This window comes from Urtica dioica, chromosome 6 (genome assembly GCF_054948205.1).
Source record: "Urtica dioica subsp. dioica isolate 48M chromosome 6, U.dioica_male_clone48M_v1_H2, whole genome shotgun sequence".
NCBI classification, from domain to species: domain Eukaryota; kingdom Viridiplantae; phylum Streptophyta; class Magnoliopsida; order Rosales; family Urticaceae; genus Urtica; species Urtica dioica.
In genome coordinates this window covers 38,973,052-39,000,771 of record NC_142761.1, presented here as the reverse complement: position 1 = coordinate 39,000,771, position 27,720 = coordinate 38,973,052, and the positions used below count along the sequence as shown (strand labels likewise).

General features: G+C 33.9%; 4 protein-coding genes and 1 non-coding gene across 6 annotated transcripts; 1 reads left to right on the top strand and 4 right to left on the bottom strand.

Moving 5' to 3' along the window:
- Nucleotides 1-658: 658 nt before the first annotated feature.
- LOC149394019 (protein DETOXIFICATION 24-like) lies at nt 659-6,960 on the top strand. The gene is made up of 9 exons (XM_089617838.1): nt 659-1,042; nt 3,280-3,549; nt 4,174-4,445; nt 5,197-5,283; nt 5,391-5,447; nt 5,529-5,767; nt 6,249-6,367; nt 6,472-6,558; nt 6,674-6,960. Exons 1-9 carry the CDS (start codon nt 782-784, stop codon nt 6,734-6,736), a joined length of 1,455 nt encoding a protein of 484 aa, XP_089473964.1. The 5' UTR covers nt 659-781; the 3' UTR covers nt 6,737-6,960.
- A 2,822-nt stretch (nt 6,961-9,782) lies between these two features.
- On the bottom strand, nt 9,783-12,557 carry ARPC4 (binding protein). Of its 2 annotated transcripts, XM_089617228.1 has the most exons (9): nt 12,460-12,557; nt 12,277-12,362; nt 12,061-12,126; nt 11,846-11,898; nt 11,706-11,733; nt 11,471-11,545; nt 11,232-11,336; nt 10,972-11,061; nt 9,783-10,151 (listed from the first exon to the last, which is right to left on the bottom strand). In XM_089617228.1, exons 2-9 carry the CDS (start codon nt 12,277-12,279, stop codon nt 10,062-10,064), a joined length of 510 nt encoding a protein of 169 aa, XP_089473354.1. In that variant the 5' UTR covers nt 12,280-12,362; nt 12,460-12,557; the 3' UTR covers nt 9,783-10,061. The 2 variants fall into 2 exon arrangements, with proteins under 2 accessions (XP_089473354.1, XP_089473353.1); XM_089617227.1 differs by lacking the exon at nt 12,460-12,557 and having other exon boundaries at nt 12,277-12,416.
- On the bottom strand, nt 12,454-12,545 carry TRNAY-GUA (transfer RNA tyrosine (anticodon GUA)). The gene is given in 2 exon segments: nt 12,454-12,489; nt 12,509-12,545. It is a non-coding gene; the product is annotated as a tRNA-Tyr (tRNA).
- Nucleotides 12,558-14,132: 1,575 nt separating the features above from the next.
- Nucleotides 14,133-18,304, bottom strand: LOC149394016 (dehydrogenase/reductase SDR family member FEY-like). Its single transcript, XM_089618366.1, has 8 exons — nt 17,794-18,304; nt 17,585-17,705; nt 17,233-17,350; nt 16,810-16,946; nt 16,186-16,287; nt 15,849-15,941; nt 14,852-14,924; nt 14,133-14,764 (listed from the first exon to the last, which is right to left on the bottom strand). The coding sequence occupies exons 1-8, from the start codon at nt 18,054-18,056 to the stop codon at nt 14,502-14,504; spliced, it is 1,170 nt and encodes a 389-aa protein (XP_089474492.1). The 5' UTR covers nt 18,057-18,304; the 3' UTR covers nt 14,133-14,501.
- A 1,472-nt stretch (nt 18,305-19,776) lies between these two features.
- Nucleotides 19,777-21,787, bottom strand: LOC149394015 (stemmadenine O-acetyltransferase-like). The gene is made up of 2 exons (XM_089616573.1): nt 21,194-21,787; nt 19,777-20,893 (listed from the first exon to the last, which is right to left on the bottom strand). The coding sequence occupies exons 1-2, from the start codon at nt 21,632-21,634 to the stop codon at nt 20,003-20,005; spliced, it is 1,332 nt and encodes a 443-aa protein (XP_089472699.1). The 5' UTR covers nt 21,635-21,787; the 3' UTR covers nt 19,777-20,002.
- Between the last annotated feature and the right edge of the window lie 5,933 nt (nt 21,788-27,720).

Here is a 27,720-nt window from a genome sequence, read left to right as displayed (position 1 = left end):
TGACTGTTAATAATAACAATCCTAAAGAGTATTATTGAAATATTGAAATCTTATTCTAACAAATTGATTATTTTCCTAAATATATTAATAATTGGCTATAATTTTTAAATAAGAGACTGTTTAGGTTAGACACATAGCCCGTCCTATATATTTCGTATTCTTGTTTAACTCTATGTTGGAATCTAAGTAAACTTAAAACATATTCTAAACTTCAATGAACTTATTACTGAAACAAAATAAATTTATAAAAAAACATAACTTTATTCCAAGTTCCAACGCATTAATTTTTTATAATTAATTTCGGGTTTATGTGGATTTGTTTTAACTTTTAAACTTTTAATTTGGTTTCTTTAATCGACTAAAAACTGTTTAATGATACTTTTCGGTTATTAAAGATTAAATTGCGAATCACGTACTTTTGTGACCATAATTTATGAAAAAAAAAACCTAAAATTATATATTACTAAATGGTAAATAATTAAAAATAACTTTAAAAAAAAACTAAATATAAAGACGTGTTCTCTTATTGAATAGAGCGCCTAAAAAGTACCCAATTGCCTTTCTTTCTCTCGCTCTAGGTTAGCCCTCTCTCTCTCTCTCTGAATTTTTTTTTTTCCTATTCATTTCGGTCTAGAAAGCCGATCAGTACTTTTTTGTTTTTTTGAGCACGAAGCCAAGCCAATCATACTTGTTTTTCCTTTTTCATCTTTCTATATATAAAGTCGTTTTGTGGTGTTTCATTATTGATAAATCATAATAACAGGAAAAAAGGAGAGAAAGAATGGGAAGCCATGGAATCGAAGAGAGGCTTCTTCTCCAGAACGGAAGCGGCGGCGAGAGAGAGAGCGATGATCTGAAATGGCGAGTTTGGAGAGAAGTGAAGCTGATGTGGAAAATAGCTTTCCCGTCGATGCTCGCCAGAGTCACTTCCTTCGGAGCTTTGGTCGTCACTCAGTCATTTCTCGGCCACGTCAGCGAGTTGGACCTCGCAGCTTTTGCCCTAATCCAAAGCGTCCTCATTCGCTTCATCAATGGAGTCCTTGTGAGTCTTCTCTTCTTTTCTTTTCTTTTTTCTCTTTCCGTATTTCTTAAAAAAAAAAAAAATTTAAGTTAATAATTACCGTTCATTATAATTTTTTTTTATTTTTTTTAAATTGTAATGTTTGTTGAAATTTACTTGGGTTAGGTACACAGTTGACAAGAATCGTAGCATATAGTAAAATGGCATATTAATTATGTACCCTACAAAAACTAGAGAAAAAGGGTATATATACTCAGTAGATTCTTTGAAATAAGTAGATGAATTTTTTTTTTTTTAAATGAGCAGTCGTTGGGTTGGGGTGATCTGCAATTTATTGTTATTATTATTTTTTTATTTTTTTAAAACTGGTGCCTACTTGTGACTGTGTCTCTGTAGTCTCTTTTTTTAAGTTAATTACTGTTCATTAAAATAATTATTACGATATCTGTTGAAAATTTATTGGGTAGGTACTACACAGAACAGACAGAAACAGTGCAAATCGTACTATATATTAAAATGGTGTATTAATTATATACAATGCAAAAACCAAGAAAATGGCATATATACTAACCAGTCAGTAGATTCTTTGAATAAATAGTTAAAAATTATTTATACGATTTTTTTAATTGAACAGCTGATCTGTAATATTTTTTTTTTTCATTTTACGAGTTCCAACAAATTTGTACGTTTGTTATACCTGCATGCGATTTTCGTGATACTAGTTACTTTATATTCGGAAAAAAAAATACTCATTCTTTATTTTTTTTTTATAAAAGACAAAAACAATATACTTATGGTCAACAGCGCAAATTATATTAAACGTTACTTAGTTTTGCATTTGTACTTTGCCTGCAGACTATATTCTCTTTATTTTTGTCTAATTTTAAGGGTCATATGCAAATCGAACCTTTGATTAATTATTATGACAATCTTAATTCGTCATAAATAATACGCATAACTCGTGGGTTGAGCATAGCCACTCGATTCACCTACATCACAAGCCAAGCGATCAAAGCATTGATGGGTTGTTTTTCAACTTTTATGCAACGGATATAAATAGAAATATTAATGTAGACGAATAAGTGGAGGAATATATAAACACGTATGCTCAAATACTTTTCAAAGCTATATATAAAGTAAATAGGTGACGTTGGATGTTTTACGTGTACACAAAATCACAGCAGAAAGAAAAAAAGAAAAAGAAAGATCGTGTTACTTCGAATATATTAATGAATTGTTGTTAACTCTTCAGTTCTAAAAAAATTTGTGACCTAGTTAATATATGCGGTTGAAAGAAAATTAATATATGCGGTTGAAAGAAATGTGAATTTTATTGATATTTAGCGATTGGAAATAGATTTAGATACGTGCAACACTGGATTTCAAAGGAAAAATAAATCGATTTTACTTAGTTGGAAATAAAATAACTGAAACACTGGATTTTAGTAAAAAAAAAAAAAAACTTTTTGAAGTCGTATTGAGTCAATTCAATTATTTATTATTTTTAAGTCCATGCACATTGTTTAGAATTAGATGCGATAAATTTAAGAACATAAACTATTGGGCCGTAGTTTTATAGGTTGTTTTAATTAAACAACTATCCAAAATCAATATTTCAGAGAATATTTTTTTTTTTTAATTTAAAATCAATAGAACTGTAAAATAATTAGCATTTGGTTAAAATTAGCAGAATACCCAAAACCATATTAACTTTTAAATAAACTAGTTAAAAAAATTAATTACTTCCTAAATAACAACGTATATATTTTGTATAAAATTTCATTATTAGCGAACAGACACACCCTCACACACACACACACACACACACACACACATATATATATATATATATATATATATATATATATATATATAATATCTTATTTTTTGAATCTTATAACTGGTTAGTTTAAAACAAATCTGTTGCCGCTTGTCATTTACTATATCTATGCATACACAACGTTGATACGAGAAGCCTTTTCATTTCAATTATGTAGATTTATGCATGTTTCTTCACTTTCAAATTAAATCACATAACCGATTAATAAATCAAATTTAATAACAAAGACCATAAAAATGTTAAAATTAACGATATTTTCGTCCGTATATAAATTCAATATCATTCACCCGTATATAATTTAATGGTGTTAAATTTGAAATTTATGGAAGTAGCTAGACGATATTTTATTCACATCGGCATTTATTTTATTGGCTCAGAAAATGATATTTAATTTTTCCTTTAAAAAAAAAAATTACAGATTGGAATGTCGAGCGCGACAGAGACACTGTGCGGGCAAGCGTACGGCGCGAAGCAATACCACATGATGGGGATATATCTGCAGCGATCGTGGATCGTTGACTCCGTGGCGGCGATCATAATGCTCCCACTCTTCATCTTCGCGGGCCCGGTGTTGAAGTTGATGGGAGAGCAACACGAGATCGCTGAGGTGGCGGGGAAGATCGCCCTGTGGTGCATCCCTTTCCTCTTCTTCTACGTGTTCAACCTCACGGCCCAGATGTACCTCCAGGCAAGGGCCGATAATTTTATCAATTTTTATTTTATTTATTTTTAGCCCAAAATTATATGATTTTTTTTAATTTCTTTTGTATATATGCCACCCCCTTTCCCCCAGTAAAATTTTGAATCATTATACTCTAAGGGCATAAATGGAATGCAAAAAAAGGTTCAAACAATGTCACATCACCATAATTACTATTTACTTAAAATTTACGAACGGTTGACTATTTAGTAAATCTCTAATTGATAAAATTTTGAATCTTTTTTATTAGTGGGTGATGTAGCTAAATAACCAATCTAAATTTATGAATTTGCAAAATAGTCAAAGTTTGTCTTAATTTAGTGAAATAACCAAAATGTGCAGTAATCTAGTTTCAATTTTTTTTTTTTATCTCAAGATTAATTTTTTTAAAAGTGATAAATTGTTTATGATAGTCGTAAAAAAAATTTAATCTCGTCTATAAAAAAAAATTTGAAAACATAAATTTGGCTATGTTGCTGAAAAGTCAAAACTTTGGCTGTTTTGCTAATCAATAGTTTTCAAATGGTTATTTTGTACAATTTTTCCTTTATTGGTTAACCAAATTTTTACCCATGTCTGACTGCAATTTCTGACTCCGCCACTGCCTTCCAGGCCCAGCTAAAGAACCTCGTCATAGGCTGGCTCTCCTCCATCACCTTTGTGCTCCACATCCTCTTGTCGTGGGCCTTTGTGGTCAAGTTCGGTTGGGGCGTCCCCGGGGCCATCGTGGCACTCAACATCTCTAGGTGGCTCAACGTGATTGGCCAGTTCATCTACATCTTTGGCGGGTGGTGCTCCGACACGTGGAAGGGCTTCACCTTCGCCGCCTTCTCCGACATGTGGCCCGTCGTCAAGATGTCCGTCTCCTCTGGCATCATGCTCTGGTACACCCTCTTCCATAATCGCTCTGAATCTCTGTTTCTTAATTTTTCAGCTAACGACAGTGGCGGAGCTAGAATTTGAAATCATGGGAGCGTATTTGATAAAAATGTGAATGTTTAAAAAAAATTCAAGTGCGTTTAAAAAAAAAAAAATTTAGGGGCGCGGATTTTTTTTATTTAAAATTATATAATTTTGGGGTAAAAATATAAATAATTATAGGAAAATATAGGGGTAAAAATGTAATTTTGAAGATTTTAGGTGAAGCATATGCCCTCATGGTCTACACCTGCCTATGCCCATGGCTATCGCTCGTTTTGTTTCTTTGGGTTTTTAGTAAAATTAGTCCATAAACTAATATTATATTAGTGATATTTTGGTTATAAAAAATTATTGGTTTTAAGCGTTATAATGAAATCAAGAAATTAAGAAAATTAAGGCATATTTTTTTAACTAAAATGTATTGTTAGTTTTATTAAAGAAACTACTAAAAGTTAATACAACATTAATTTAATTAGTTGCTTAGATGTTGGATTTTATCAGGAAAAGATAAAATGCTACAAAATGAATAGTTTAGGATCATTTCGCTCATGAAACTAGTTCAATGGCCAATATATCATTTGCATAATAGTTCAAGAACCATTTCCACAAAAACAACCTCATTGTTAATATTATTATTTGTAGTAGTATTATTTTGGTTATTTATTGCCTTATAACAATCGTCTCTTTGTCTTTGTTTATAAATGTATGAATTAGCCTGGAGTTGTGGTACAATTCAGTTCTAGTGCTTCTAGCAGGTTACATGAAGAACGCAACCGTCGCAATCTCCGCTTTCTCGATCTGGTAACCTTTTCATTCCTCAAAAAAAAAAAAAAATCGCTTTCGAAAATAGCACATCTTCAACTACGCGAAAATAATATTTACTTTTTTTTTCTTTTCTTTTATTGCAGCCTTAACATTTGTGCGTGGGAGTTCATGATCAGCCTCGGCTTTCTTGGCGCTGCATGGTAATTAGCAATAATTTTTTTTTTTTACATATATGTTATTCAGAATTCAGATTGATAAATGTTATCGTTTTTTTATTTTAGCGTCCGAGTTTCGAATGAGCTAGGCAAAGGCGACGCGAAAGCAGCCAAATTTGCGATCAAAGTGATCCTCGGAGTGTCGACTGTGGTTGCCACAATTTTTTTCAGCTTGTGTTTGATATTCCGTGGACAAATTTCGTATTTATTCACCGACGATGAAGATGTGGCGAGAGCGGTTGAGGATCTCTCGATTCTGCTTGCTTTCTCCATCTTGCTCAACGGAGTCTATCCAGTTCTTTCAGGCAAGTCAAATATCATTAAAAATTAACTTCATACAATATATTATTATTTTAGGGGAAAAAAAAAATTAATCTTATGCTGGGGAGATCATAGCATAATTTTTTATTTTTTTTTTATATTTATATATGAACGTAATAAAACAATTAGTTGAAAAACAGGAATAAAAAAAAATAGCAGTCCCCTTGGCCTTGGATATTAGTAAGGATTAAAATACCGGTTACGGATTCAGATTTCGTTGTACGAATATTTAAAAAAAAAAATCAGTTTTCGACGAAATGATAATTAAAATAGAAACTATTGTTCAAATTTTGGATTTTTCGTATATAACACAACGAAATATTGCACATTTGGTTTCTGGTTTCGTGCAAAAAAAGCGAATAGTTGACGATGCCAGCTTTTTGAAACACCAAAACTGAATTAAGAATGAATTGATTTTTAATTTTAATTTTAATTTTAATTTTATTTTTATTTTTATTATTGCAGGTGTGGCCATAGGTGCAGGTTTACAAGGCACAGTTGCGATTATAAACATTTGTACCTATTATTTGATTGGAATTCCTTTAGGGATTGTTCTTGCTTACGTTTTTCACTATCAAGTCAAGGTAAATAATCTTCAGTGCAACTAAGCTTAGTTTGTTTGTTTTTTTTTTTTTTAATATTTTTTTTATAATGATTTATTTGGTCACACAATTATATGTGCTTGCAGGGATTGTGGGTTGGAATGTTGTGTGGAGTGTTGTCTCAGTCTCTTGCACTTCTATACCTAGTTTGGAAAACTGACTGGGATCGCCAGGTTTGTTTTTATTTATTTATATATGAACTATTTAATACAATTTAATTCTTTTTACTAATTTCTGCACTAGGATGTAACAATAATTTATATGTTTCGTGTGTTGCACATTTTATAGGTCGATAGGGCATCGGAACGACTAAACAAATGGGTATTGAAGCCCGACGATGAGCTCCAGTAAAACGGCTTATGGTTAAATTTAAGTACAAAGCGTGATTGTTGCCATCGAATCGACGTGATTTTAGGTCAATGGCCATAGTCTTATTTAAATTTTTTTTGTGAAACCGTAATGGTTAATTTTGGGGGTTAATTTTTTGGAGGATACATGCGCTTTTTGACATGCTTAACTTTAAAAATAAGGTAAATAATTAATTTACAAAATTTCTTTTTGTTTTGTTTCGAAAAGCAAGCCTCCATTTACAAACCAAATGAGCCGCGTTGTTCGGACGCCGAGAGGACCAAAGCAAACTAAACTAGATGGAACTAACAATTGCCTCAAGCATTGAGATTGTCCGATTAGGGCTTGTTTTTCACTTTCTAACATAAGTTACTGCGTCATTTTTACAACTAGTAACATAATAAAACCAACTAAACTAAATAGCGTTTTGATAATGTTAACCGAAAACATTATACTAACCTAGGCAATGCACCACAACCAGTCTTCACGGAAATTAAGTATTTGATACTTGTATTCGTTGCGAATATTGAGAATGACGCGACTGAACTCGTGCACGTGAATCAGGTCGTTGGGCAAAATATCTAGATGCACGAGTTCAGAAATATCTAAATTAGACTTTTGTACCAATTTCGGACAAAAATACCTCCAACCCATTAAAATCTCTCTCTTTCTTATTCTCACTCTCAAAAAAAAAAAAAAAAAACCCGCCCCCCCTCTCCTCTCAAAATCCGACGATCTCTTCTCAAAATCTGATGAGACCCGACCACCACATCCACAAATCCGACCGTCTCTGACCATCATCTTCAACCTCTCAAGAACTCAACCACCATCATAAATGTCAAAAAAAGCATCTCACGAAACACACTTTCCAGTCATGGCAACCCCCTCGTGAATCGTCCGCTCTGGTACTCGAAGCGTTGTTATATGTATACACTTAAATATATATATATATATATATATATATGTATATATATATATTACAGTTATATGTATATATAAATAGATATTTGTATATATATATAACATATATGTTAACTTCTGTATGTTTGTACAGAAATATAAATATATATATATAAACATAATATATATGCGTGTAATAAATAAAAATTGTAATAATAATAATAATAATATATATATGTATGTCTCATTGAAGCAAAAAGTCCCGCATTGCTTAGATACGTGAATGATATGAGCTTTCATTTACTATAAATACAAAGAATGATCAATACTTCAGTCATCAAAGCTTTGCATTGACTATTGGGCTGGGTTTTGAAAGCCCATGTAACTAGTATAAATAACAAAATATATATATACCAGAACAGTGACGTTTACGGGATGACAAAGAAATAAAATTCGTAGCCAACATTGGTACGTGCTTCCACATCACAACCTATTTGATATTTCTACTCCGTAGACACCTATGGATTGCAGGTCACCATGACTTTCCATGCATTGGAACTTCGAGCTCTTCGACACCCCTCACGTCCGTCACAGGGACTTTGACATCGAAAGGCCCAATGTAGATGCCTTTGTAGACAGCAAAGATGATCTTGATATCATCTTCATTATCGTTCATGATGTTCACTCATTTCTATTTGAGACGTTTAAGTTTCCTCCGCATATTTGTGAGCTTGAGAGGCTCCAATTCCTCGACCTCCTCTCCATCAGGTCGACAGATCGCAATTCTTGGATGCTTGTTCGATCTGGAATCACCTGAATGTTAACCATTGCGAGAGCTTTAGCTTGAGCTTTAGCTTCCTTTCAATTAGAGAGTGAGAGTTTACGTGTGAGAGGTATAATAGGATTCGAGCAAAATATCTCTAACTGAATCGATTTCGAAGGGGCGCGTGTGAGAAAAGCAAGGGAGCTTGGGAAAGAGAGAGCGTGAGGTTTTTTTTCAAGGTTTTAGTTGTGTAGGATGATATAATACAGGATAAGTAGTTATTTAAGTTGATTTATATGTGATTTAGAGGTAAAACTAAGTTTTAGGGTTGTCAAATTTTCTGTAAATTTTTGGTTGAACATGAATACATTAAATAAAAAAATACCAGATTTTTTCATTTTTTTTGGGAGCCTTTCGGATCCGGTCAGATCCCGCCAGATCTGGTTGGAATTCTGGCAGCCTGTCGGATCCAGTCGGATCCTGCCAGATCTTGCCAGATCCTGTCGGATTCTGGATCTTGCCAGACCCTGCCAGATCTTGCCAGATCCGATCGGATCCTGTCGTAATTTAAACTTGAATTTCATCGGAAATAGTACTTAAATTTCATCCTTAACTATCGGATTTCATCGGAAATAACGTTAAATTCTAGGTTCTTTGACTTAAATCAACCAACTTTTTTTTTTCTACACAAACTATATCAACATAACTATAAAAGATGAATGAATGAGCATACTAGCCCATTTCGACGGGATTGAACGAATTGGATACTCGAAAATGATGAAAACAAGAGGAAATGAGAGAGAAGAGAGGAAATGAGAGAGAATGAGAGATGAAAAATGGTTATACTACCTTGAAATGGTATTTTTGTCCGAAATTGGTACAAAAGTCTAATTTTAGATATTTCTAAATTAGTGAGTCTAATTGAAATATTTTCATAACTTTTGAGTCTACATAATGAAATTTCTCAAATAAAAAGTCAGTTTTGCAAGCGAAGGAAACTCGAGGTGGAATAGATTTAGAGGGAACTGAGTGTCTGGTAACGAGAAGATGAATCGGAGCAGATTTTCGAGTAGAAAATCTCTTTTTAAACCGACCAAGCCCTCGAGAAAATCTCTTTTCAAGAAGCCATATGATCTTTGGAGATTCTTTCCCAGGACGGGCTTACAGAAATCTTGACGACAATTTGTTCGACACAGCAAGATGGCAAAGCGGCATATAAAAGAGAGTCAAGATTTTCATTTTATAAAGAAATCGTATTCAATGTAACTGCTCAGAAGTAGTCTTACCAAATGTGCTCAGGCAAGAAAGGCTAACGATCACGAAGATCGAGACGTTTCTTCATTCATAGAGCTTATATACTTTCAAATTTATAAGAAGAGTAGGAAAAATTAAAAGCAATTAGCTCACTTTTCAATCTGTCTTTTTTATTAAATCGTTTATGGAATAAAATAAAGAGAGTAGAGTACTGCAAATATTGGATATCGGATATCCCAAACAAAAACTTGGATAGCTTATCTAAAGTCAAGTCTCCATATTATTTTTCACAAGGAAATGCGTATATATATAAATGACAAAAAAAAAAAAAAACTACAAAATTGTTGAGAGCAGAAAACAGTGATTGATAATTACAAACAACAAAATAAGGGTGTTGAGAATTATCCTACTTCATAAAAATTGCTTCAAAAATTCGGTTGCGACAAGCCTTCCTCTTGTATTAACTGACATCTTCAGTTCACTAATCTCTTTATCAATATCCTGCAAAATAGAAACACTATAATTTGACTCTTTGTTTCTTGCAAGGGGATTTCAGGACTTATAATGCAAAACCATAGCAACGACCAAGAGAGAGGAAAAACCAGAAACAAAAATCTTCATGAGCCTGTAACACAGAATTTCTCTGACCACTTTGGAATGATGGCAAATAAGAAAAAAGGGAGTGGGAAGAAACCTTAGAAGTTAGAACAGATTGCTTTAAACTCGGGATTTTGGAAGTAGTTTCAAACATATTTTAAGTTTTCATAGTTTGTACTACTCATAATCAAGTTTCGTTTTTGAGTTTTTGGATTACAAAACCAGATACTCCAAAATTTGTTGAGTTTTATCATATTATTCGGATAATCTAGTAAGTCAGAGAAGTAGTAACGAATTTATTATAAAAAAAAACCCTTTTATTCTAGGCTTTTAAGCTCGAATACTCCTTATTGAACTATCCTTAGAGTGGTACTTTGGTCACTGAAAAAGAAAAAAAAACACCCTTTTATTCTATGCTTTCAGAGTAAGATTTTGTTTAATTAATATTTTTTTTAATTATAAATAAGTTCTTTAAGTTTGTAATAAATTTTCAGAAGCTTAGTTGTTCGATTTCATTTTAAAAAAAGGTTTAATATTGTTATGTAAAGGACTAAAATCCAAAAAATCAGACAGATGATCATTTTCCTCATTAAATTAGTTTATGGACCAAAATAATTTATCTAAAAAGACAGATGGTTTCCTTACTTGATCAATGCATGCTATGACTATAAGGTTGACTACACTTTCGAGTATATATCGATTCAAACAGGCGATCTGGTCTTACCTCCATGAATTGGACAATAAAGTCGATGAGCTTGTGCTTTTGCATCTCCTCGCAGTGGTAATTGGTAATAAGAAAACTAATATCATATCCCTGTTCAACAAAAAAGAAAGTAAACGAAAAGAGAACGTCCCAATCGTTCTAATGGATTCTACATGATTATATAACATTCATATGTCTCTGAAAAATTAGGCTCGGCTCGATAACATTTTTCAATTTTTTTTTTTTTTTCTGTCATAAAAATTTAAAAACAGAAAACATACCTGCACCGGCTTTCTTCTCAGCACCTGAAACGCTTCCGCTCTCATAGACAAAAATCTAAGAAATTTTTTAGTTAGAATGTTCTCAAGTTCATCTGCCTGCTTTACCTATCAAGAGGAAATCAAGGTTAGTAAAAAATGGGTCTCGAATATAAATTTTTTTTTCTTCTTCTTCTTCGAATGCATTGAACGCATTGAACTGAGACCCAAAAAAAAAAAAAAAAATATCATCCTCGGATCACCTTGAGGCTTATGCGCAGCGAATTGATAGACGTCTCGATCAAGCATTTTTCTGCCTCATTTCGACAAATCAAAACCTGAGCAAACAAAATAAAAACAAAAGCGAGAAATATAATCACCTGAATCTAAATTATACATAAGAATGAAAGTCAATCCCATATTTCAAAACAGCTTGAAAGTTGAAAGGCGTGAAGAAACTAAACCTATATAGTCATACACAAACGTTATGGTTCTTACTGGATTTAGCAGAAGTTCCGAGCTGGTCCTGCAAAGTAGAAAGAAAATACATCACACACTTATTTTCAAACCAATCAGGACAAACAAATTACAAAATTATAAAAATAAAAATAAAAATCCCTAAAAGTCCATTTACATACTTGAGCTCAACCTCTGGCTTGTTATGTCTCTCAACTTCTTGACAGGGAAAATTCTGGAAGCAAACAAAGTAATCGATAACTATGAGTAATCGATAATTTATGATCGAAAAGTGTATTTACTGTATCTAATTTAGCTGTTCATTTTGATATATATATATATATATATATATATATATATATATATATATATATATATATATATATTCTTTAATTACCTGTAAGCACATTGCGGCATCGAGAGTATTCCTTATGCACGTTAAGTATAATCTCAACGTAGTTGCCTGGAAAATTTACCCAAAAAAAAGAGCATAAAAACACGAACATAATTGAGCTAAAAGCCCTAATTTTCATCCGAGATCTTGAGAAAATTAAGTTATAAACCGAGAGAGAAGTTGGACAAAAAAAAAAGATATAGAAGAAAGGTTCTCCACCATGATTTGCTGCGATTCGAAGTTCGATGCTAACGTGCGCTTCTGTTCCACTGCAACGAATCACTAAAATACGCCTTCGGAGAACGCTGAATCAAGAAACACAAGTTATGCATTAGAGAGAGAGAGACAGGGGTGTGATGACGTGTCCTCAAACTTGAAAAAAAAATAGAAAAAGTATCCGACCTGCCGGATTCGAACCAGCGACCTAAGGATGGCTGTGGATTTTAACCGACTACAGTCCTCCGCTCTACCAACTGAGCTAAGGTCGGATTAGTGACATGTGAATCAAATTTAATTAACTAACCTTTAATATTTTTCAATGTAGACATTTATTTTGTGTTGAATTAATATCGCGTTTTCTCTTTAATTTATTATCGAAAACAAACTGATCAGAATTCGGATATCATGCGTTACTTCCTGTGTTAACATTGTATCTTGATTAAGTATGATGAGGATGATGAGTTGGCTACATAAATATAAATATTAGAAGTGTGGGTCTGACTCACACTCAAAACCTAGTTCAAGAGTGGAGGGATGTCAAACACTTATAAGGAGCACATTGCTCAAGTACCAAATCGATGCGGGACATTCTAATACACCCCCAATGAACATTCACAGGTGGTCTCACATTCGAAATTGGGCCCCGCTCTAATACCATATTAGAAGTATGATTCCAACTCACACTCAAAAGCTAGCTCAAGAGTGGAGGGATGTCAAACACTTATAAAGAACATTGCTCAAGTACTCAATCGATGTGAGACATTCTAATAATAAATCGGATTCACATTTCTTTTTAGATATAGCTATGTTGCTTTAAATTTGTAGTAGAATTGAGCTCGGGGGTTCCTCATTTAGGAATAATTATCTCAACTGAAATCTAAATTCGTTTGTTGAATTGCTAAATATTGGTCACAGATACATAAAATAAGCTCTTAACTCAAATGTTGAAGTTACATCTCGGCTAAGGTTTGGTTAATTATTGGTTAAGTTACATCTCGGACTGTTTGGTTTGTGATTTTAAATTTGTTTTCTGTTATGTAATTCTAAATTCTAGAAACACTTTTAGAAAACATGTTTGGTTATAGTGCTTAGAAAACAAATTTAGAATCATGTTTATTTTTCTTTGAAATTTGTTTAGAAAACAGAAAATAATAAAAATGTGTTTTCTATTTTATATCTCATATATTTTAAATTAAACTCTAAAACAATTGAATGTTAAACATAACCAAACAACATTTTAAAATATTCTGAAACATAATTATAAATCTGTTTTTTAAATTTAAAATTAGAATAAAAAAACAAAATTTAAAAATAAAAAACAAATTTAGAATACTAAACCAAACGGCTTACTATTTTTTTTTCTCATCCTATTATCAAATAAGTCATTTATTTCAAAAATATGACTTCAAGTGTCTTGAAAAAACTACATTTAATGATATTTAAATGTCAAAATATCATAAAAAGTGTCTTGACATTTGTTATCATATTTTTGGAATAAATAGCTCATATTTTTTTTAATAATCCCTATTATTAATCAAGTGCCACATCATCAAATCGGCTAATTTCAACTCTTATTATCGCTTGTCACGTAATTAAATTAATTGACTAGTATTTAATTATTAACTAAATGTTAGTTAAAATGCAATTAACAAGTTTTATGTGTATTAATAACTCACAATTTTTTATAACTATTGAGGCCTCACTTAACTTCTAAAAGGACAATCGCAATACAAATTATCATGAACTCAATAGCTAGAGACTCAAAATATCTAAATTAGAATTTAGAACTAGCTAACTACGCTTAGTATAAAAAAATTGAAAATCACCTCAAAGCTGAAGTAACATGTATTCCAGGATAATTGTAAACCAAAAAGACTCCACAGAGTCGTTCATTTCTACCAAGCCAAAGTATTTTCCTGAGATTCTGAAAATAATAAATTAAAATGTTCTTGAAATCGTTTTGTGGCAGAGGCAAAACTCAAGGACAAAAGAGAAACTGGGAAAACTATAATAGACCAAATCAAAGGGTGAAATTGAAGCTTTCACTTCCCCTCCAGTGCGAAAGTGAATGCCCGGAAAAAACAACCGTCATGAATAAAAAAGCAGCTCTGATATGCTACGTATTGATCTGCAACAAAAACAAATTAGCAGACATTTCGAGACGTATATGATCTAAACCATCGATGGTGAGTACTGATAAAAAAAAAAAAAAAAAAAAAAAAAGGTTAATCGCGGTTAGTCCCGTATTTGCACTCGACGGTCTCTCCCGAAATGAGCCTCTCGACTGAATCTGATGGCAGACCAATCAGCTCCAACGTCTTTTCCCACACTTTGTGAGAAGTCTCGAGGTTGTGCGATTCTTCCGAAGGGCTTGCGGGACTACAGTCGTGAGAAATGAACGCACATGTTGGCCAATCGTCTGCCTTCAACATTTCACAGTACTCCGAAACTTGGGGATCCGTGGCAGCGAAAAGAGTGCTTCTCGAACCTGCAATTATAGTTCAGATTCTCTTCACTATTGGGTGGGAATAAAATAAATCCGTGATAAGAAGTGGCAGCTTTTGTGAAGGCTTACCTTCTTGAGGACTCAAAATAAAATAGGGAATCATATGATACCCGGCTTGTAGGAATTTGGGAAGGTCCCTTGCCTGCAAATTAAAATTCGTCATCATCAAGGAGGAATTAAGAGTAAGACCGGTTTACATTTGTACACTTCACCATAAAAATTGGATCAAAATACAGGTTGAAGTCAGGTAGATTTTGGAGCTTACAAAGATCGTTACAGTATGAAAACACAACTGTTTAAGAAAGTGTACCAACACTGTGGAACACACAAAAGTGTCCAGGTTTTCTGGTCTTTTTTTTTTAATGGAATTTGGTCTAAATCGGTTAGTTGCGCTCGGGAAGGATAACGCTCGATTCCAAATTAGTTTGTTTTCTCTGTTTTCTTTGTTCTTTTCCTGAGTGAATAATTTGTGTAAGCGCGTTGTTGAAAAGCTAAGCATCTTTTTTCTTGGCTTTTGTTGCTGCGTGATTTTCTTATGCGTGTGGGCTGCTTATTCTACAAGTTGGAGAGAAGTAAATTTTTCCACGGAATATTTTTGCAAGGTGATAACATGAAACACGTATGTCAATAGAGGAGAGATTTCTCGTGGGAGAGAGGAGATCTCTGGCTCAAGAGGATCTTGAGTTACAGCCACAAAAGTAGGCATAGGTCCGGTTGACTACGAGTAAGTCATATACTATAAAACTGTTTGCAACATCTTTGACGAATAAAGCATTGCTTTCCACCGGACTGAAGCCCCCCAAATATACGTGATGATCACCGAATCGGGCTACCAAAAATCATGGCATTTATTATTCCGCAGTTTAATTTCTTCGTTCTTTAATTTTTTTTTTCTCAATGGTAGTGTTTTAGAAAGTGTATAACACTTTCTGGAACACCTGGATCGATTTAGTAATTTCAACACAAAACCCTATTACTATTATCCTCAATTAGTTGATGAACGGTTCCACATTTTAATCACGAAATACGTAGATGCACACAAGAGACTGTATGTAAAGGAACTTACAACATTTGTGTGGACAATCCCAGGTGATACGCAAAGTACACTAATACCAGATTCGGCGGGTAGCCGCTTAAAGAGAACACTGCTGAACATAATCTGCAAAAACATAATAAAATAAGATTCCAAAGAGTATTTATTGGGAGATAAATCCTTGGGTAGTTGTAAGATTATGACGTTTCTACGTTAGAGAATATTTTAATACACGGAAGGCATATCATCATATAATGTAAGTTGATAAAGCCTTCTTCACAATAGATGTACATGAATCATCCAGGTCATGTAGCCATAAATAAAAGAAAAAAGAAAAAAGAAGTGAGTAATAAAAGAAGTTCGGTCGCACCTGTGCTAATTTGCTGCTTGTGTAACCCAACAAACTTGTAAACTTCCTTTTCCCAGATACAACATTCAAGTCTTCCGGGTCAACAAAACCGACATAATGCATCTACACAGCGAATGAGGATGAACGATTCAGAATTATGACTCAATGCAAAATTAAAACCATGCCTTATTAAAAAAACAATATCAATACATACGGCACGGGGAAAGGAATACTATGGAACCACTTTATGTCATGAAAAGAAAGAGAACTCAAGTTGTGAGATTACACTCCCAACCTTTTTTGTTAATCTATTTTAATATCTTCGATTTTGCTAGACAGTACGTATCACAAGATGGGCAACATCAGTTTTTCTTGAATGAAAAGTTTCTCATACAAGAAGAAGAACCGATTAAGCTGTTCAGCCTGAATGGCAGAGAAGTTTCATTTCAGGTTACACGGTAGCTATGTTTCCGTCTACATAATCCATGCAAGCAGAAGATGATAAAAGGTTGGCTAAGCTTTGCACATTCATATTTCGATATAATTTTGATCTAATACGAATTAGAAGACGGAAAAAGGATTTCATGATATTGCAAATAAGACAGGACGTGTATAGATGTCAGTAACAGTGATTATGAAACTTACAACAGAATTAACATTAACGATTCGACTCGGAGATCCTCTGATAAGAGATGGCAAAAGCAAAACCGAAAGCAGCGCCGGACCCAGATGATTAACTTGCATATGCTCTTCATATCCATCTTTCGAAAACTTTTGGGGCTCTAAATACAGTAATTCAGAGGACATTGGTTAATCAGAGGATCTTATCAAAAGAAAAACAGCTCTTGAAATACACTGCATATATAAAAACCTCAATAAGACATAGCAAAAACTAGCTGGAAGAAATTTCATTTCAAACTGTAATAGGAAAGAACCGAAACAAAATATTAAATCCAGATGCATATAATGACATAAAAAAATGGGAAAGAAACAAAGCTTCACACACACTATGACCGAAAACATAAGTTTGTCGTAGAAAAAACGGTTAAAAAAAATAGCAAAACCAACCTCCAATGGAAAAGATTCCAGCATTATTGATAAGAACGTGCAAAGGCCCACAGCGTGAATTCCACTCCTCAGCGAATCTCGCCACGGACACCATGGACAGAAGATCGAGTTCCATCACCTGCGTAAACATTTATGTACTGACCTATTCACTTTGTTGCGAACCAACAAACAAAACTCAATTCAAAATTTCTAAAAGACAACACAATCATTCGCATTTATTGGTAACAACAACTTCTTCATTTACTATTCTGAATCCAATAAATCCAACTACTTTCATGAAAATTCCAGACATTGAGTAACAGTTAGAACCTATAAGCATTAAAATTTGAAAGTTGAGGCAAATGTTTCAGACCTCAATGTTGAGAGGAAGTCCCATTCCAGACCAGTCAGCCTGCCATTTCTGGATCAACTCCAGAGCCGCCTTGGTGTTCCTCACCGCCATAACCACATGAGCTCCGGATTCAGCCAATTGCCTTCAATCCAAACCGAAATCTCTCAGACACATAATCAACCACATAGCCGAAACCAGAAGTGAATATTAATCAATCGAATTTCAAAAACCTGGCGATTTCTCGGCCGATTCCGCTGGTTGATCCAGTGACGACGCATGTGAGCTCGTGAATCGGAGGTAGAGGCATAGGGTTCTGAAGGTGACTCGCCGTAATCCTCTGGAAGAGCATCTCGTAGACCACGTAGAACCAACCTCTCAGCCACTCCATCCATCCAAGCGCCTTCTTCGCCGCCGTTTTCTCCTTCTTCATCTCCGCATCGCCGCCGGCGATTCCTTTCTTCGGTTCGGCGGGTTTCGACGGCGTAGATTCCATCGCCGGTCAACAGAGAGAGAGAAAGAGAGTGTGGAGTAATCAGTGGGACTGGGTGTTTGAAATCGGGAAATAATGTAGAGTGAAGTGATCATTCGTGGCAAGTGATTATTGGGTATTATTTCTTGTACGATGGCTCTTAGCCACGTGGCGATTGATGATAGGTTATTGCTTCTCGACTCGGAGGGTTCTTTGTGATCGTTGCAGTACAGGACTAATAAACAAAAACTCTGCCAGATTCCCTGGGTAATCTCTGGGGCTTTATTTGGAATTGCAAGTCTGGTAATGACAATTGATAATCAATTTAAAATTTTAAATGTCTGTATATCTGTGCTAAAATTTATTTTATACCTTAAAATTCAAACAAGAATAAAATTAAAAAACCATATTTGCCTGATAGAGTAGGTAATTTCATTTGTCAAAACTCAAAACAACTAGCGCAAATGTAACACCTACCTCATTGTTTATTAGTGTATTATAAAAAAGAAAAAAAAAAAAAAAAACTTATCACATGTATTTCCCCAGCCGAATCTTTAGTGTATCTTGTTTTTTAAACTAATATTTCAATGGTTACTTAAAATAATGGGAAAATTAACTAACTACAATAGATGCAGAACTTTTTAAATTTGAAATTATTCCCGGAATTATCGGAACCTGAATATCAGGACGAAATATCTTTAAGATTATATTTAATACTTCAACAAATTATATTTTAAATTCTAATGATATGTTTAATTGTGAATGAGTTAAATATGATTAATGATTATATTTCATTAATCATATTTAACTCATTCACAATTAAACATATCATTAGAATTTAAAGATTATCAATCTTCTTTTGGTCAATTTTGCATATTTTTATCTACAAAACTACCAAATACATTACGATCACACTATGTCCATCAAAGAAATCGCGTGTTACGTAAATCTCGGGTGTCAACCAAAACTAGAGTTCATTGAACCCTTTGACAAACTATGAGACATAAAACCCCCCATTTAGTAATTTTTTAGTGTTTGGAAGCGTGATCAAGTGGCTTCCTCAACCAAAACTTGGGTTCATTTCACCCTTTGAAAAATTGCGGGACATAAAACCCACAATCGGTAATTTGCGAGTGTTTGGAAGCGCGTGCTATGTGTTTGTTCCATGCCATCTATGCGTAATGTTTGACAAGAAAGTTTTCATATCCATTTTTGTGGGATATGTTAGTCACCAAAAAAGGTAGAGATGTTGTGATCTAACCGATAGTCGGTTCTACGTACCACACAATGTGGTGTTTGATGAAGGTTCTTCTTGGTGATCCGCACAAAAAGAAGAGTTTTCATATTCCAAAAAGATCAACATATGCTACAAACAAAAGAGAAGAAGTATGAGGATAAATTGATCATCGCCGGAGACAATATGAATGTGAGAGATTCGTCAAACAAAGGCGAATTTTTCAGTACACTTCAAAATGAAGGAGCTTGATGAGATCAAATACTATCTTCAACTTGAAGTTGATCATAGAAAGGAGGGTTTTGTTTCTTTGTCAAAAATAAAATATTCGATATCTCCTTGTAGAAATTTAAGTGCTTGAGTGCAAGTCAATTTTGACTCCAATTAAAACAAATGTGCAGTTGTGCTTGCATGAAGGGGAAAACAAAAGACTAGGATGAGTAAATAATCACATTTGATGGTTTTTTTTTTAACAAAGAAAATTTGTTTTTTTTTCTTTTTTTGTATGTCTCATTCTAGGTCTAATCAAAGTATGTCATTTCATCTTTTGTGTATATATCATTTATGTTTCTTTAGTCAAGATACAACGTAGACTTAGAATGAATTAGACATACACACAATGATTAATTATCCAAATAATTCGTAAATTAGCAAGACCCGTTATGCTGATTTGTATGTAATACATTCTCTTAGTTTAAGTTTGAATTTAGTAGGTGTGATGTGTAATAAAAACAAATTACGACATTGACGAGACGACACGTGGGTTTAGAGAAGCAAAAGAAAGCAACTCTTGATCGGACTGAATAGAAGCCATGCGGTCTTCGTTGAATACAATCCACGCCTCGATCCCAACTCCATCTCTACCGTCCATCAACACGACCAAATTCTCCGACTCCTCCGAACAAACTACGCTCACCCACACCGGATTACCCCACCCAAAATCCAACCCGTATAATCCGAACCCACACCAACTCGCGCAACAATAGAATTCCCCTCTATTTGCCATTCTCTCCATCTCCAAAAGAACTCCTGTGACGCTCCTCCAAATCCTTTCCTTCTTTATGTACTTTTCCTTAGCCTCTTCTATTCCCTTTTGGAGTTTTTCCGCGAATACTTGAAGATGATCGTCATCAGCTTCTTCTTCTTCTTCTGGCTTCGTGGCCAAGAATCCTGTGAGCAGATTCCCGGCCACGTTGGCTTTGAAAGGCGGTACGACTACCTTTCTCATGTCCATGGCCGTGAACCACGTCGAAGAGGGAGTCCTAGAGCCCGAGACCAAAGAAGCTCTCGTCGCGCATTTCCATATGAGACTCGAAACCGCTTCGACACGAGTCGGGTATCGAATGCTAACAGCCCTCTTTAGGGCACGAACTTTCTCAGCGGTGAAGACGAATCTCCTCGTCGTGGACTTTCTACACGGTAGCTCGTCGGCATGATATTTTTCCGTGGTCAAAGGGTTGAGGATCGACGGGAAGAGATCCCAGGCTCCGCCGAATATTGGCTCTTCTAGAGTTTCGTGTTCGATTTTTGTCCAACTTTTTAGGAACGTGGCGATCGTGGAAGCGTCAACGAGCTTGTGAGAGAAGCTGAGACCGAGGGAGATTCCCCCGCAGTCGAAGATGGTGACCTGCGGGGACGGAGCGTGAGAAGTTTGTTAGAGGGGGCAAATATGGAAAGCAAAATCTTAAGAAGGAGCTAATGTGAATTTTTTTTTTGATAAAAAAATAATAATTTAGTAATAATAATATATTTAAATTATTTTTAGTGACTAAAAAATCCCATGGGTTTTTTTAGCGTTATTTAAACAAAAAAAAAATAAAAAATAAATTATGTTGCATGAAAGTTTTATTTTCTAACCCCCCAAGATTTTCTTTTTCTATAAGCCCCTAATAAACTATTTCTAGCTCCGCCTCTAATCCTTTGTAACCTGGACGAGAAGGAGAGAGCCTCCATGGGAGTCTAGACCGGACTCGGGCCGGGCCGGGACGAAGCTCTTCAGCCCGACAGAGTCCGGGTTTTCCAAAACCCTGGACATGGGACACGTGGCAACGGCCTCGACGAACACGGCTCCGTGGTCGGTGCACTCGACGAAGAGGTTGTGCCTGAGGCGTCCGGCGAGAGGGTAGTGCAGAGCCAGGGCTTTGGCTAGGGTTTCTCTCAGGCTCTGAGTTCGCTCATTAGGGTCTCGTAATAAATGGGTTTTGGAGGGACTTTCAGAGGGATAAAAGAGGATTAGTGGGACGTACAGGTCTGGAGAGATTTGGTCGAGCATTGAGAGCTTGACGATTCTGAGGTGTTTAGGCGTTCGTGAGCTTGGTCTGATTGCTTCTATGCTTATTATCTCCACCTTGATTTCTCGTTCAGCCATTTTTTTTTTTTTTTTTTTTTTGTAAATTTACATAATGAGAAGTTTTCGGAGCTCAATATTATTATTATATATGTATAATGTTTGTGTAATGTAGGAGAGGAGATGTGTTTGACTTTGACAGCCTGTTTCTATAATTTGTTGGCTCTTCACGTAGTAGTACTGTTATCTTGTTATCTTACGTACAGATCTTGTTTTTAGATGTTTCTAATTTGAAATAATTGATAAGGTGGGGTACTTAAATAGTTAAAATTGAAATTAATGAATTTGTAAAATATTTAAAGTTTGCCTAAAATAAGTGAAATATTTAAAATATTTCAGTATTAAGATTTCTTTTTTTAAAAGTGATAAGTTGGTTATATAAATCGTCTAAAACTTTAATGATAATATAAATTATAATTATTTTCTAAATCAATTCATTTAAATTGTTTTTTTCCCTGCTATACTAATTAGAAATGGTGATTTACATATATAATATAATCTCAGTCCCAACAAAGTTATAAAAAAAAAACCACACTACTAGGAAAGTATATTATAATAAAAAAAAAAAAAATTCTTTTATTGATTGCGAGTGAAGTCAACAAAATAGCGTCCCATCTTTGGACTTATATCTCTTTGAATATGTCAACTTGTTTGATTGTTGAGGTCGTCTACTTTATATCGTGCGATTCTTGTCCCTCTCTAGTCTCTACACAAAACTCTTTAACACTATACACGCGCAATTTTAGTAGTCCACTACTATCAAGAAAATTGATATTTTTAGGAAATTGCAATAATGTTTTGGTGTACAAATAAAGTCAATCACCGCATAAAATCAAATTTCTAAATTTTGGATAGATATCAAAATATATTATTGGTGTGAATGTGATGAATATTTATCCTTTTGTGAAGTCCAACTTGCAATCAGATCTGTCCACCAAAGTAAAAGAATATCTCTCCCTTTCCCATGTGGTCTCCTCTCACTACTCGAGATCTTGATTTTATAGGTTTTTTTTTTTTTTTTCAGAATCATTGAATGAATAAATGTATAATGAAATGTATAATCCGCAATTACAGCTGGATTTGGAGAGATATGTTCTCTTGCCTTTGCCTATGGAGGCTAACCAATAATATTAAAATGTTGATCTGAAAATTTTGAGAAAGTTTGGAAGTTATTTCTATTTTAAGTGGAGACCGTAACTATTTCTATATAAAAAAAAAAAAATCAAAATTTCTTCGAGTATTCATTAGAAATACCAAAAAATCATTTTTTTTTATTTCACTAGTTAGCATTAAAAAGTGACGCATTTTGATAATAATAAAAAAAAATGCTTACATTCTTAAACATTAATAATAAGATACACAAGATACGTGGCGATAGAAGAACACGGGTCTTTGGTCGGTGCACTCAACGAAGATGTTGTTCCCTAAGGTTTCATACGATAGAGTTTCCGTCGCAAGTTTGTTACAAGTTCTGAAGAGGGTGGGAATTTTTGGAAGTGGTAAAATAATAGAAGAGGATTGTTGAAACGTAGACTTTGTCAAGCATTGAGAGCTTGACGATTCTGAGGTGTTGAGGTGTGGTAGAACATGGTTTGATCACTTGTCTTCTCACCATCCCCGTGTTTTGAAGTACGAGCTAAACCTGGCTTGGCGGGAGATACCGCGACTCAGGCTCCCGCCAAGCCCGGACTCCCGTTACTTGGCCAAACGGGAGTCCCGTCCCGTTAATGAACGGGACGGTAACGGGAGTCCTGCTTAACGGGATTCGGATCTCGTTAGGCGTAAAAAAAATATTAAAAAAAATTATTTAAATGAATTTAAATAATTATATGCAAGGACTTAATTGAAAAGATTTTAAAGTAAATGGGTAGAAAATAATAATAAAGAAGAATGTGAAATTAAAAATGAGCCTCCTAAAAAACTTCACCGACCCCCTAAAAAGGTGCGACGGCGAGGAAAAATAGCATCCATTTAATTGTTAATTATCTGAAAAATTATCCCGGACAAGGGCCGGGATATCCCTTAGTTATACAAGTTAGTCTAACCATTGATGTTTACATTTGCGAAATCAACTTCAAAATCGTCAAAAATATCGAAGCACATGAATGTTTCTTGTGCTCGATTTCTATGTTGAATTCAATCATTACCACACGTTCGACCATCTCCGGTTTCAAGCTACATCTTCTATCGTCGATGATGCGGCCCGCGCTAGTAAAAGCCGCCTCAGATGACACGGTTGAAACAAAGATGGTGATGATGTCTTGTGCCATAGATGACAAGAACGGGAACCTCCTCGCATTCTGTCTCCACCAAACCAATAGGTCGATCGCTTCGTCATCCGGTTATCGTACTCTTGGATCTCCGGATGGGACCGTGCGTCGGCTGGGCTCGACCTCGTCTGACTTGTCCCAACTTCTTGTTGTTGAGGCGATGGGATGTAAGCGGGCGCGTTGACGAAGACATTCGTGTATTGGTGTCTTCTTGGATACTGCGTCTGTGATTGATTTGTTTGTGCTCGATATTGCGGTAGGAGTTTTGCCTCGTATCACCTAAAAAGATCATAAAAAGCTTGCACGATCCTCGCGAGATCAAGTGTAACGTAATCTTGGTCCTCGAAATGGTTTCTAATGTACTTAAGAAATATTTTTAAACCACCAATTTTACATCGGAAGTCTAGAATGGCTCCAAAACCGTATAATAATGGAACCTTTCCAGCCCCCAATATTTTAGAAACTTGGCTCTCATTGCTTGAATACAATTTTCAAAGATTGTTTCGTTTTTATATTTATCAAAATGCACAGCAATTGCGGTCATAGTATGAAGACCGAGAAAAGAAGTAGGAGTGTAAACAACACAGAGATAACAAGTTTCTTTGTAAAAAATGTCGAGAAAAGAAACAAATGATTCAGCCATCCTAATATCATATTCGGTGATAGTGTCATCGCCATGTTCACTGTTAATGTAAGAAACAATAACATTAACATAATGCTCAGATAAAAAGTTGGTCAACATGAGAAAGGTAGAATTCCACCTAATTTTGTTATCTAGGTGAAAGATGCGCTCTTGGAGACCGTTGTGTCTAAGGCGTCTCTTAAGCTCTTGGAGACCGAAAGTAGGAGCAACATAATTTGGATCGAAAGAGTATTGGGTGTTTAGGTCAGGGGCGTTTTGAGACAAGTGCAACCAATTTTCTTCAAAACGGTGCATTCGTTCACCTCGGGAAGCTCTTCCCCTTCGACCTCCTCGGTCGTGGGATGATGATGCCATGAAAAATTGAAAGCGGTAAAGAGTATTAGAGATTAAAATCGAGAGAGTTTGAGAGTATTTGAGATTGAGATTGAGAAAATTTGAGAGAGTTTGAAGGACATATGTGAAGAAAATGAATGAAATTTGGGGGGGGGGGGGGGGGTATTTATAGATTTTAGAAATAAATGGGTAAAAAAAATAAAAAAATGGCCGAAATAAGGTAACGGCTATATTAACAACGGTAACATTTTAAAACGGCTATTTTTTTTCAGCCGTTGGATCTTTGATCCAAGATCCAACGGCCGAATTTTTTTTAAAAAAATTAAATCGAACGGGACTAACGGGATCACCGCCACCCGTTAGTCCCGCTAACGGGACTCCCGTCCCGTCCGTCAACAGTAACGGGAGTCCCGCTCCCGTTACTGTTCCTAACGGTAGCGGGGATTCCGTCCCGTCCCGCTACCGTTAGGCCAGGATTAGTACGAGCACTCTAGCGATTCAATAAAGGTGATTCTCCAAGAAAATTATAAAATAGAGGTATATGGCTTGATTTCTTTTTAATGGTCTCCAACAGAGATACAAATTTTTCACTTCAAATAATTTTCAATTTATATAACTAGTAAATCACCTTATATTATTACTAAATGATATGTTATTTAGTGATTTGTTACTATTAAAAAAAAAAAATTACCTACGTGAAACATTAGAATTACATTTTAGCCAACGGCTCAAAAGTTTTTCATTAACTAATCATATGTACCACCTGGTCATTGTTTCTTAACTTTTTGTAGCAAATTAATAAAACATTTCAGCATAATATGTATTCTTTTTCCAAGCCCATAACTTAGTGGTTGTTCTAATAAAATTCAAAAATAGTATTTTTTTTTTCAAATTGTTTAAGTGAATTGCTATTATTTATGCAACTAAAATAAGACATTAAATATTTATATCGTTATTAATTATATATATATATATATATATGATTATTAAATGGTCGACACGAAACACGATTACGACCCGCACGAATATGATCCAACTAACACGATTACGAGTAATAACACGATTACGATCCATTTAAACACGATTAATATTATATATGTAAAATTATAAATTTATAACTATAAACATAAAATTATAATTATAAACATAAAATTGATATTAGAAAATATGATATAATAAAATAAAGTATATTCGTATAAATATCAATTCACGTATGATAATATATAGTCTATAGTATACCAATTGACTTTACCCGAGCAATAAGAATCAAAATTCATATCGAGCAATCAAAATTACTATAATATCATAATAACGTATTAAATTCAATTTTATTTTATTTCAGTTTTAATTCAATTCATATCGAACAATCACGATTCACAATCACAATGACTATAGTTTCATAATAATGTATCATATTCAATTTTATTGAATTTCAATTCAATTAAAGTCATATTGAAAAATAACAATTTAAAATTGACTATCACAATAACTATTATCTCATAACAACGTATCATATTCAATTTTATTTTATCTCAATTCAATTTATATCGAACAATTTCAATTCACAATCACAATAACTATCATCTCATAATAATTTATCTTATTCAATTTTATTGGATTTCAATTCAATTCATATTGAAAAATCACAATTTAAAATTGACAGTCACAATAACTATAGTCTCATAATAACGTATCATATTTAATTTTGTTTTATTTCAATTCAATTCAATTCATACCGAACCATTACAATTCACAATCACAATAACTATAATCTCATAATAACATATCATATTCAATTTTATTTGATTTTAATTCAATTCAATTCACAATCATAATAACTATCATCTCATAATAACATATCATATTCAATGTTATTTTATTTTATTTTAATTCAATTCAATACACAATCACAATAACTATCATCTCACAATAACGTATCATATTCAATTTATTTGATTTCAATTTACAATCACAATAACTATAGTCTCATAATAACGTATCATATTCATTTTTATTTGATTTCAATTTAATTCAATTCATATCGAGAAATCACAATTTAAATTTAACTATCACAATAACTATAGTCTCATAATAACATATCGTATTCAATTTTATTTGATTTCAATTATAGTAAAATGACTTATTACCTCCATTTGCTTTCAAATTCAATATCTAATTTTTATCCAAATAAAACATTCCCTCCATAATATTCCCTCCATATTCTCCATAACATTAGACTAATATTTAGATTTGATATCCCTCCATAAAATTCCCTCCATATTCTCCATGAAACTATAAATAATTAGACTAATATTTAGATTTGATATCCCTCCATAACATTCCCTCCATATTCTCCTTAAAATTTCAACTACCTATTTTGTTTACTTTTACCCTTCATTATTTTCCCTCTTTTTTTTTTTTGATATTTTGCCAAATTTTTTGTGTGAAAAAATAGGAAAAGAATAAAGGAAAAACAAAAATATTAGTTAGCCACGTGACTCAGTATCGATGTATCGGAAGTTAGTGTAAAAAGAAAAAAGACAATTTTAATCTTATGACTAATATGTTTTTTATTATTATATTGCATTTAATTGAGTCCGAATGTCTAAACACGATTAAAACACGATTAAATACTGATTTAACACGGCTATTAAACGGTTTAATTTAAATGGTTATGGATCTGTAAAAAAAATAAACGGTCGGATTTTGATCTAGATTTCAAACACGATTAATAAATGGTCGGATTTGGTTCTAGCAATGATTTATGCAAACACGATTAACACGACACGATTACGACACGAACACGAAATTACCATCCCTAATATATATGCGCATGTGTACTTGAACGTCAGGTGGGGCAT

What these genes read in the sequence shown, in the direction of transcription:
- ARPC4 (XM_089617228.1), bottom strand. An exon ending in TGAGAAGAAAGCCGGTGCAG is followed by an intron (nt 11,062 to 11,231) that starts GTATGTTTTCTG and finishes TTTGTTGAACAG; the next exon opens with GGATATGATATTAGTTTTCT. An exon ending in TTATTGTCCAATTCATGGAG is followed by an intron (nt 10,152 to 10,971) that starts GTAAGACCAGAT and finishes TCTATTTTGCAG; the next exon opens with GATATTGATAAAGAGATTAG.
- LOC149394016 (XM_089618366.1), bottom strand. Translation starts at nt 18,056, where the DNA reads ATGGAATCTACGCCGTCGAAACCCGCCGAACCGAAGAAAGGAATCGCC. An exon ending in ATCGGCCGAGAAATCGCCAG is followed by an intron (nt 17,706 to 17,793) that starts GTTTTTGAAATT and finishes TTTGGATTGAAG; the next exon opens with GCAATTGGCTGAATCCGGAG. An exon ending in TGGAATCTTTTCCATTGGAG is followed by an intron (nt 16,947 to 17,232) that starts GTTGGTTTTGCT and finishes TACTGTATTTAG; the next exon opens with AGCCCCAAAAGTTTTCGAAA.
- LOC149394019 (XM_089617838.1), top strand. Translation starts at nt 782, where the DNA reads ATGGGAAGCCATGGAATCGAAGAGAGGCTTCTTCTCCAGAACGGAAGC. An exon ending in GCTTCATCAATGGAGTCCTT is followed by an intron (nt 1,043 to 3,279) that starts GTGAGTCTTCTC and finishes AAAAAATTACAG; the next exon opens with ATTGGAATGTCGAGCGCGAC. An exon ending in CGGCCCAGATGTACCTCCAG is followed by an intron (nt 3,550 to 4,173) that starts GCAAGGGCCGAT and finishes ACTGCCTTCCAG; the next exon opens with GCCCAGCTAAAGAACCTCGT.
- LOC149394015 (XM_089616573.1), bottom strand. Translation starts at nt 21,634, where the DNA reads ATGGCTGAACGAGAAATCAAGGTGGAGATAATAAGCATAGAAGCAATC. An exon ending in GCTCTCTCCTTCTCGTCCAG is followed by an intron (nt 20,894 to 21,193) that starts GTTACAAAGGAT and finishes CCGTCCCCGCAG; the next exon opens with GTCACCATCTTCGACTGCGG.